This window comes from Hylobates moloch, unplaced genomic scaffold, assembly GCF_009828535.3.
Source record: "Hylobates moloch isolate HMO894 unplaced genomic scaffold, HMol_V3 SCAFFOLD_12, whole genome shotgun sequence".
NCBI classification, from domain to species: domain Eukaryota; kingdom Metazoa; phylum Chordata; class Mammalia; order Primates; family Hylobatidae; genus Hylobates; species Hylobates moloch.
The window spans coordinates 60,738,258-60,749,164 of record NW_026652287.1 but is presented as its reverse complement, the minus strand read 5'-3'; the positions used below and the strand labels follow the sequence as shown (position 1 = coordinate 60,749,164).

The 10,907-nt window shown below is 36.7% G+C and overlaps 1 protein-coding gene across 2 annotated transcripts in view; it reads right to left on the bottom strand.

Moving 5' to 3' along the window:
* Positions 1 to 1,220: 1,220 nt before the first annotated feature.
* ZNF507 (zinc finger protein 507) overlaps positions 1,221 to 10,907 on the bottom strand; it is a 42,931-nt gene continuing 33,244 nt past the window's right edge. The window contains exons 5-6 of one of the 2 annotated variants that reach the window (XM_032170359.2): positions 6,837 to 6,971; positions 1,221 to 6,721 (exon numbers count right to left, since the gene is read on the bottom strand). In XM_032170359.2, the coding sequence (XP_032026250.1) occupies positions 6,355 to 6,721; positions 6,837 to 6,971 (502 nt within the window). In that variant the 3' untranslated portion in view covers positions 1,221 to 6,354. The remainder of the gene's footprint in view (positions 6,722 to 6,836; positions 6,972 to 10,907) is intronic. The other variant, XM_032170358.2, reaches the window with a different exon arrangement.

The window sequence follows — 10,907 nt, the reverse complement described above, 5'->3', positions numbered from 1 at the left end:
ACCGCCTCCTGGGTTCAAGCAATCCTCCAAGCTCAGCCTCCCAAGTAGCTGGGACTACAGGCATGTGCCACTACAACCGGCTAATTTTTGTATTTTTAGTAGAGATGTGATTTCACCATGTTGGCCAGGCTGGTCTTGAACTCTTGACCTCAAGTGCTGGGATTACAGGTGTGAGCCACTGCGTCTGGTGACAATTTTTTTTTTAAAGATGTTTTTAGAAGTTTTAAGATGTTTTTTCCACATTTACCTAATATGTAGAATCCTTTTAAAACAAACACCCCATTGTAGAAGTACCTGTCTTATATGCATTTTTACAAATTATTACAGAATGACACCTTTTCTACCTGGATTAAGTAACACAACTGGTGTAAATCTGGTTGAGTTAGGGAGCAAAAAGCCACCAACATGTGATACGATTTTGTTATATGGCAGTAAGAATTTATATTAGATGCCTGACATTAAACTTTTTAATTCAAAAGAAAACCTTCTTACCTACATAATCTACTTTGGTAAGTCAAACACTTTAAACTGATTACCCATTATTGGAAAAAAAAATCAGTAGATTAAAGAAACTAAAGCTGTCATAATCTTATAAATACTTAGTTCAAATAAAACTAGATACAGTATATTAATGTACCACTAGAAAAATGAGGTCTATAGTCCCCTAGCACAGCATGCAAACTGGATTGTGCTGTACACATAGGTCTCTGGAAATGGTTTCAGCATTTCATGCTCCGCTGATTTGGATTCTGAGATACACACCAAAACACACTACCTAAGTCAGTCTATCATATGGCACCAATTAGTAACTTCTCTATGAATTTACAGGGCCAAAAATGTTCTCATTTTACATATTCACTGATTGACTTGGAAGAAATCTATGTAGAAGAGTACGGACTTTTTCTTAGCTCTGCCAGTTTAATCAACAGCTCTAGACCAAAGCCAACTACCACCTCCTCCCTACCTTTGAAGCTGGCTTTGGAGTCGCACATGCTATTCATTACAAAGAGGTGCATTTAAGACTCTTTTCTTTATATCCTGGATTATTCAATTCAATTGTCACCCCAGCCAAGTGGATTAGTCACTGGGGTTATGTTGCACCATGGTTACATTTGCAGGCGCTGTGCTGTAGTCCCACATCACTGACAGGGTGAAGCCATGGGGGCCAACATCAACACCGTAAAGTTGTCAGGAGGCAAGCGAGACTTTTTGTAGCTGCATTTTGATTTAATTTATTATTTAATTATGCATTGTTATTTCAAACAGTTTGGCTTTAAATATCAGCGATGAAATAGGTGAAAGTCATAAAATATGGTTAAGATCTGTAGACAGGTAGACTATAAAAATTACAAAGGAAGAAACAAACTGATTTAGTTATAAAGCACTACTATAAAAAGCTTTCTTTGTAAAAAGCCGTTTTCTTTCTGGCAGCTCTAGAGCACAAATTATACCATTGTTCTAGTTCAGAGGTCTAGTCAGAAGACTTTTTCTATCAAATAGGTGGTAAATTAGGTTTTGTGGGCCATAGAGTCTCTGTCACAATTACTCAGTGCTGCTGTTGTACCTTGAAAATAGCCATATATGATATGTACACACACAAGCATGGCTGTGTGCCAATAAAACTTTATTTGCCAAAACAGGTGGCAGGTTGGCTTTGAAGAGAGGGCCCTAGTTTGCTAGTCTCTCTTCTGTACCAGCGCTGTCCAAAAGAAATATAATGTAAGCCACGTATGTAATTTAAAATTGTTTAGTAGCTACATTAAAAAAACAGGTAAAACTAATTTTAATATTTAAACCAAAATATCAACATGTAATCAATATAAAAAACTGTTAATACATTTCCTTTCTTTTTGTACTAAGTCTTTGCAACTGCTATGTATTTTACACTTAGATATTATAGTGGCTGCCACACTGGACCATATGTTCTAGAGCTTCCATGCTAGGATTCTCTAATTTGGAGGTTAGTGACAGTTTCAGATTGGGTTCTTCAAAGACAGGGGATATGATTATGTTGTCCCTGGGAAGCATGGGATGAAATATTTGGCCTTGGTCACTTTCAACTGAGGTGGCCCAGGATTCTAGGGCACAAATGGATAACCAGACCCACGATACAGTCAGATGATGTTAGCTTCGTCAATGCAACAAATATGTCAACAGCTGTCTGTATAGACTACAGAATGATCAAGGTGTGAACATATCACTGTAGTTTTTGGCCTTCACTAAGGAATGCTAATTCCTTAGTCAATAGCAGAACTAGTCTTTAGCACTTTGACTATATCAGAATTGAAAGCATATAAGCGTGTCACATTTGGAAGAGAAACTGAACTGGATAGCAAGGAAAAAAGCTTCAAAATTAGACTTAATTTTTAAAATGATTTTAAAAGCTAAATGCTTATTCAATTTATCTTTGTGTAACAGTCTAATGCTAGTCAGCAACAGATTAACAAGTTATCAAGAGTCATCATAACCTTCGTTTAACCCTCAGGAAGCTTTTAATTATTTACAACTTTCTAAGCAATAAAGTCATCATTTCCAGGAAAAGAACGGACACAACCTGTGGTTAATAGAACTTGGAGCCAAGTTTTTTTTTAACAAAAAATTTATTACCAAAATACAATATTAAAGTCAATACATGACAAACTCCTGTAAAGCAAAATAAATTATTCTAACATTGTACAGTATTTCCAAAGGTAGTTAAAGAAGCACTACAGACCTTGCCTCACTGTTCTGAACAGATGAACTGCTCTCCCATGAACACAGTCCTAGAGTTTCAGCTTTAAGGCATGCAGCTCGATGTGCAGGATAATTTTACAAAATGCAAATCATCCTATTTTAATAAGATACAGTGTCAGAATTAACTGTAGTCTTTACATGTCAGTATTCCAGAAATTTTTATACTTTGGCTATAGAAGCAATGCCATAGTGTTACACAATACTTATTTCTTAAAAAAATACATGTATTCATGTTCATGAATATCAAACGCAAATTTCTATTAAATATATTTTATCGAATATTACTTAGAGCACCTTGCTGTACAATTTAAAAAGATTAAATAAGTGTCTATGAAAACTAAAAACACAATAAGTCTCAACAGAGAAGCCTGCTTGTCTTTGTCAAGCCAATTACAGCACGGGAAGGTGCAATGTAAACATGGATGCCCACCATTTAGTTTGTGAGAAAAAAACAGAAAATTATGAAGCCACCAGCAGCCACCTTCAATAGGAAGAAAGATCCAGAACAAAGGCTTCGGTCAGTGTCACAACATTGCACTATCTGGCCAAAGAACTTGGACTACCCATCAAATGGAATATTAGCATGATACTGTTGAACACTGGGACACCCGTCATATTCTGGATGATTAGAGAAAGGGAGAAAATGATAGAGCCCTGAAAAGTATTCTTTATAATGATCAGAATGCATCATCTTCCCCCCTCCCCACCTTTGCCATATGTAGTTTCTTTTCAAAGCTATTTTCACTATCACGTCTTAGAATTTTTTAAGTGTTCAGAGCAGAAAACAAATACTTTGAGCTCTGTCTAATAAGAAGTCAATACCAATAGACAAAATGTTATTCCTATGAAGGAATTCCTACTGAATTTTTTTTTGGAGGGGGGGGAAACAGAGGACCTCATCTGTCACCCCGGTTGGAGTGCAATGGTGCCATCACAGCTCACTGCAAGCCTCGATCTCCCAGGCTCAAGTGATCCTCCCACCTTAACCTCCCAAGTAGCTGGTGCTACAGGCACGTGCCACCTATGCCTGGCTAATTTTTAATTTCTTGTAGAGACAGGGTCTCCCCATGTTGCCCAGGCTGGTCTTAAACTTCTGGACTCAAGCAGTCCTCCAGCCTTGGCCTTCTAAAGTATTGAGATTACAGGTGTGAGCCACTGTGCCCAGGCTACTGATTATTTTAATAGCTATCTCTTCTACAATTAGAATTGCATAATCTTCATTATTACTTTTAGAAAACTCAATTGTTCTTGGTAGACACATTGTTAACTTAAGGCTTGCCACAAAATGATAATGGGAAGGTAAAGAACCTCCTTGATACATACTTCCTCCTATCGGCCAGGAGAAAGCTTTTAAGGACAATTCTTAGGCCAGAATCAGATGCAACTTTAAAGGCTTTGAACTTCTGGGTTAGTTTTTTCCCCATTAGGTGGGGAAATTTTAAATCCATGATTCCAGGTGGAAAATTTAAGTAACAATCAATGGAATTAGTTTAAAGAAATAAAGAAAGGTAATTTAAAAATTCACATCATTGAAATTTTGGGGATGATTTTCATTATTATTTTCTAAATATGATATAAAACTAAAGCCAAGGAAATTTTATAAGACAAAATTCTTCTAAGGTTGTTGATTTTCAGAACAACAGATTTTTATAAAGAAATACTGAGTCATTGTACCAGCAATGAAAAAACTGACTTACAATATGAGTGGCAACAGTATGGGTAATAATAATGAAATCATTTTAAATGTTTTATTTGAATTTGAAATTAAAAGGTTTCAATTCCAAAAAAAGGAGAAAATGAATATAAGTCCACATACAGTGGATTTGAGGAATATAGTATATATAAATCCATTTCATATTTTTAAAAACCACATATCAGAAATGGATTAACTTTCATAAATAAATTAAAGCTACCTAAATAAAAAAGCCGCAAAGTTACAATTATTTGTTTGTTTAAATATCACCAAAATGAGATTAGAAAGAAAGAAAAAAAAAAATTAGAAAATGTTGCAAGATGCCTGGCCCCACTTAAATAATTCCTAATAATAATTTTATAACTATTAATCCAATCATACCTGGACTTTGGGAACAGAATTCTTCCTAAAATGTGCCTACAGCGTATCCCATTTGAAAACCTTTACAGTGTTCCAATTTGATCGGTCACAGCCTCATCCAAGTGTTAGAAATCAATATTCAGATATTCGGAAATAGCACCGTGAGGATGGTGCACGGAAGAGCGCACCGACCTTTTCACTTGTAGGCTGAATTTACTTTAAGAAAACAATGCATAAATGAGTAATCAGAACTACAAAAACAAAAACACCCTGTTTTCTTCACTCCTTGAAATAATTAAAATACAAAATGTGTAATTAATAAGATTACATCTATTTGATGGTGAGTTTTAATGCTAAAGCACTTTGCATTGGTTTTCCATATGTCCTATCGCACTCTAACAAGATAGAATTTCCAGATAGGAGGAATCCTATAGACTTGCCAAATGCTATTTGTTATTAAAATTTTTACAAACAACCTGAATTTTTGCTATATTTTAGTCACATTTGGTTATATTCCTCTTCTGCTAAATATAACTAAATTAATATACCCCAGGAAGGAAAAGCTCAACACAGCAGTACTCGTTTTCAGGAGCTTTTAAATTTCACCCCTCATCCCCTAAGGGATTTTTGGAAATAGTTCAAACTATTTCCAATGCCGGATGATCAAATGTAAATTTTCATATGTTGTTTCTTTTACACACTTTCAGATAACAAGCGTGGTCTCATTTAGCCGAGTATTAGAAGGTCTATGTACTATGGAGAAAGTATACCAAGTTCTGATAGACACTGAAAAGAACCTCTGAGAACATGCAAGAGGATTTAGCATTACTATGAACTGAGATCTGGTTTGAGTCTGGTGGGAATTCACCTGTTTCATCCTCTGCTCACAAGAAATTCATTGTAAATTTAAGACAATACTTCTTGAATGCCTATTTACAATCTAGCTTTGAATTTAGAGGTCTTTCCTTTCTTTTTTAAGGAGTAAAGGAACATGTCCTAGATTGAGTATGATTAATTTCTATCAATTTAGCGATTTCAGTAGATCATTTCAAAGCCCTCTAATTGTGTTTCCTTGTTGACTCTGCTGGTGACACTGAAAAAACCCCTCCCAGAACTGCCTCCCATTACTCACTGGAGGCCTCACAGTCTGCATTTGACAAGTGAGAAGAAAACTAAGCTCTGCTTAAGACTGTGACCCTTTTATGACTTTTAGAAGAGTTCCTGAAAAGCCCTTTCTTAACTCTTTTGCTTGCATTTCTACACTCTAATAAGCTTTTATTAATAAATACACTCAACAACTAAGAAGGGGTGACAGAGGGTTAATACAGGATTACACCTCTGCTTCCTCTTCGACCCACTCCCCCTCACTCAAAATATTTAAATATCATTACGCTTGTCCATTTGGAATTCCTTTTATTACAAGTTTGGCTCCAAAGTCACATCTGTCATTTCCTCAAAAATCACATCAACGATTTCTTCTGTGGCAGGAAGTTGTTTGACAGTGTAAAGTTGAAACTGTGGTGAAGGAATCCTCTTCTACTGCTTTCCTGCTCGAGTCATTATTCCACCTAATTTGTGTTTAGAGCTGTGTTGTGGTCCTTATTCAGAATGATGTTTACAATTTCACCCTCGTGCTCTTTCATATGATCCAAGAGGTTTTCTTTGCTGGTTGATTCAAAACCACAAATACAACAGCAGAAGAGTAAAACGCAGTACTCCATACTAGGAGGGGCCAGACTGGAGATTTTTTCTAAACTATATGAGGTATTACTTGTAGGGCTCAGTTTCTCATTCTCGTTGGTACCCAGAACTTCACTGGGAGTCTGGGACATCAGTTCTGAAGATGACACCGCATTTTCCGAACTTCCAGTGACGGGATCTGCACTCTCTTCACCGCTCTTTAATTGAGTCTTTCCAGGGGATTTCCCCAGAACTCTTAAAAACAAAACAAACACACCACACCGTGAAGAGGCTACAATGTAGGACTAGTAGATTTAATCCTGGCTTTAATTTACCTATAGCAATAAAGGGAGGGGGTAGGATGAAATACCTGCCACTTTGTGAAATCGCGTCATTAATAGCCTTGTTAACTTGTTCGTAGTTGTAATTTTGGTCACTTGCATGTTTCCACATATGAGACTTCAAAGAAGGAGGATGGCTACACACATACCCACACAGAGAGCATCTGGAAGACAAGCAGGCAAGGGAAAATCAGAACGGTCCCATAACATCAGTGAAAATTATCATGATTCTGTAACAATTATTATAGCCCTTCCTCCGAACCCTTATTAGACATACTGTATTTCACTGAATCTAAGATGTTACTGATTCTAAGAGGTACACTGATTTCAGAGAGGTCCTAGAATGGAAGTCCTGCAATCAATGAAAGAAGGTCTTTTATATTGTAAAGAATTAGTAAGAATCAAGACAAACATTCCAGATTACTTTAGCTATTACAATATTTGGAAAGATTTTTGATGTAGTAATAGGCAAAATATTTGCTCTAAATTATTTAATCATACACACAAAGAAAAACTTACACAATTAATACTTTGTACCACTCTACTACTTAATTGAGAAAGCAAAAAGGAACGAAATGATTTTCAACATGAACTCTGCACTCTTTATAGACCCAGAAAAAATGGAAGCAGTCGTCTTGAAAAAGCTTCAGCAATTTAGATTTCATAAATAAAACAAATAATAATCTTAAAAAGTTTCTATTAGAAAACATAATTGTTCCACATAGTTGAGTACACTTGGTAAAATCTGAACTTAACAATGAAACATTTTTAGACAAATTAATAAGACTTTATTTTTTAGATGCCTTTAGGTTTACAGAAAAAACTGACCAGATAGAACTGAGTCCTCATATAACCCCTCCTCCTCTGCACCCAATTCCTCCCATTATTAACATCAGTGTGCTGTATTTGTTATAAATGATGAATCTATATTGATACACTTTTATTAACAAAAGTCCATAGTTCACATTAGGGTCCACTATTTGTGTTGTACAATTCTGTGGGTTTTTTGTTGTTGTTGTTGTTGTTGTTGTTGTTGCTGGAGACAGAGTCTTGCTCTGTCTCCCAGGCTGGAGTGCAGTCTTGCTCTGTCGTGATCTTGGCTCACTGCAACCTCTGCCTCCTGGGTTCAAGCGATTCTCGTGCCTCAGCCTCCTGAGTAGCTGGGATTACAGGCATACACTTCCACACCTGGCTAATTTTTATATTTTTGGTAGAGATGGGGTTTCACTATGTTGTCCAGGCTGGTCTTGAACTCCTGGCCTCAAGTGATCCACCCGCCTCCCAAAGTGCTGAGATTACAGGTGTGAGCCACCATGCCCAGCCAATTCTGTGTTTTGACAAAGGTATAATGCCATGAATCCACCATTCCAGTGTCATACGAACAGTTTCACTGCCCTAAAAATGCCCTGTACTCCACCTTTTCATCCTTCCTTCCTGCCCCTGAATCCCTGGCAACCACTGATCTTTTTATTGACTCCAAGTTTTGCCTTTCCCAGAAGATCACATAATTGGAATCATAGCAATATGCATGTATGGTTTTTACATGTCTTTCAGGGCTTGATCATTCTTATTGCTGAGTAATATTACATTGTGTGGATGTATCATAGTTTGTTTGTTCACTCACCTGCTGAACAGTATCTTGGTTGCTTCCAGTTTTTTGCAATTACGAATAATTGCTGATATGAACGTTCATGTGCAAAGTTGTTCTGTTTTGCTTTTGAGACTGGGCCTTACTCTGTTGCCCAGGCTGGAGTACAGTGGCATGACCATAGCTCACTGCAGTCTCAAACTCCTAGGCTCAAGCAATCCTCCTGCCTCAGCTTCCCAGCAAGCTCAGGTTTTTATAAGGAAAGCCCAAGTTTTTATAAGGATAAAAGTTGTCATCATTTGGGCAAATACTTAGGAGCATAATTGCTGGGTCGTATTGTAAAACTGTCATCTTTTTAGGAAACTGCAAATGCACTTTTCCAAAGACATTTTTGTTAAATACTTAATTACAAACCTAACAAATCAGATAACTTACCTGAACTCTTTCCTACACCAATAAGAGACACAGTCAGCAATAACGAGGCACAAAGAAAATCAAACGGCATAGGAGTAAATAAAACAATTAAATACGGTCAAAGACTAAACTCTTTTTCTGACCCACCTCCAATTTAACTTTGTGATAGCATGCAGCAGTATTCTTTTATCACACACTCTGAGGAATCAGGTCCAACGCCAAAGGTCTCTGATCTCAAGAAATACCAGCCCACTTACAGGCAATACACAGGCAGTTAGTTCTTTTTTTTTTTGAGACAGGGTCTTGCTCTGTTGTCCAGGCTTGAGTGCAGTAGTGGAATCATGGCTCACTGCAGCCTTGGCCTCCTGGACTCAAGTGATCCTCCTACCTCATACTCCCTAAGTGCTAGGATTACAGGCATGAGCTACCATACCCGGCCTAAATAGGCAATTCTTGATAGAACTTCTAATAAATTCAACTATATGAAAAGATATTCAGTCTCACTAACAATCAAGGAAATGTATCACACCCCTCAGACTGGCAAAGATAAGTAAGTCTGATAAAATGTGGAATCTGATAAATCTGGTAAGATTTTTCACAGATGTGGAAAAATGGAAATGTACAAATTTTATGTATGGCACTCTGAAGAGCAATTTGGCAATATCTATTAAGGCTGAAGTGGCACACACCTGTAGCCCCACAATTCTGGTGTTCACAAGGAAACACATACAAGAATCATCCTAGCCATGAACACCAAAAAAGGATACAACCCACAACCACTGTTCTTCCACAAGGATATGAAAACAAATTGGTTTATTTTCATATAGTGGAATGTTATAATGTGGAAAAAAAAAAAAACAAAAAACCCCCATGAGATCTACACTTAGCACCAGAAACCAATGTCAATAATGATCAGTGAAAAGAAAAATAAAAATATCTGTTAGGCTTTTAATTTAAATAAATTGTTAAAACACCAAAACCAACAGAATGTATTGCTTAATATATCCATATATATGTATATACACATACATATGTTATATACATAGAAAAGTTATTCACGAATACCTGAAATGATACATATCACTATCAAGACAATGGGTTACCTCTCAGGAGGAAGGGGTGAAGAAGTAAGAAAGTGAGGCTTTAGCTATATATACAATGTTTTATTTCTTCAAAATGTGGTAAAATGTTTGACATTTCATTATTTAAATATTAAAAAAATTGTTCCCCCATTCTCTTTAAGCTTTTACAGCCTGCATTCTCCTTAAGACTTTATTACAGCTGGCATAATAAAACAAACAAAATCACTACATTTTATTCTTGGTTATCTACAAAAAAAACCTAACCTTAATTCATTTTATTTTGCCCATTTATATCTGAGATGCAGCAATTTTTTGATAAACCTCAATAAATCTTTAAGGGAATCTTCACTAACATCTTTATCAGAGGGTGGGCAGCTGGCAACTTCTCCACCCCCAAGCCATTAAACTCAGTGTCTGTATCTGTGACTGTCACACGGTGGTGGTGTGTACTATAGTGTGGTTACAGTCCCCTGCTCAAATGTCTCTGGATCAGTTGCTTGAGAAGGGCAACTGCCCTGCACCATGATGGTTGGGCACCCAGCTCGTTGCCAGCCAAGAGATGCCCACTCCCTTCTGCCTAGTGCCTCTACCAAGGTGCCTTTACATATGTCGGGCTCTCATACGTTAATTTTTATGTTATGCAAAGGGGAAACAGACATGAAATGCTGGCTCTTCAGACACTCGCCTCCTCACTTTCATTCAGACTGTGGTCCCGGGGCCTCACCAGAAAATTCTTTATCTGGAATGATCCCCCAGTGACAAGTCAGACTTATGCAACAAGAATTTCATACTTTTGAGAAAACTGGGTCAGAAAGTAAATGCCAGAAATCTCAAATTTATCCTATAGAACATCTCTAATGTTATTCCAACCTTTTAAAAATAAGTGAACTATTGTTTACTGTTTTACTTAAAAAAAAAAAGCTTCTAATTTTAGAATAGTTACAGATACAGATACAGATATATAGAAAAGTTATTTCCCTTACTGTTAACATGTTACATTCCTGGGGTACATCTGC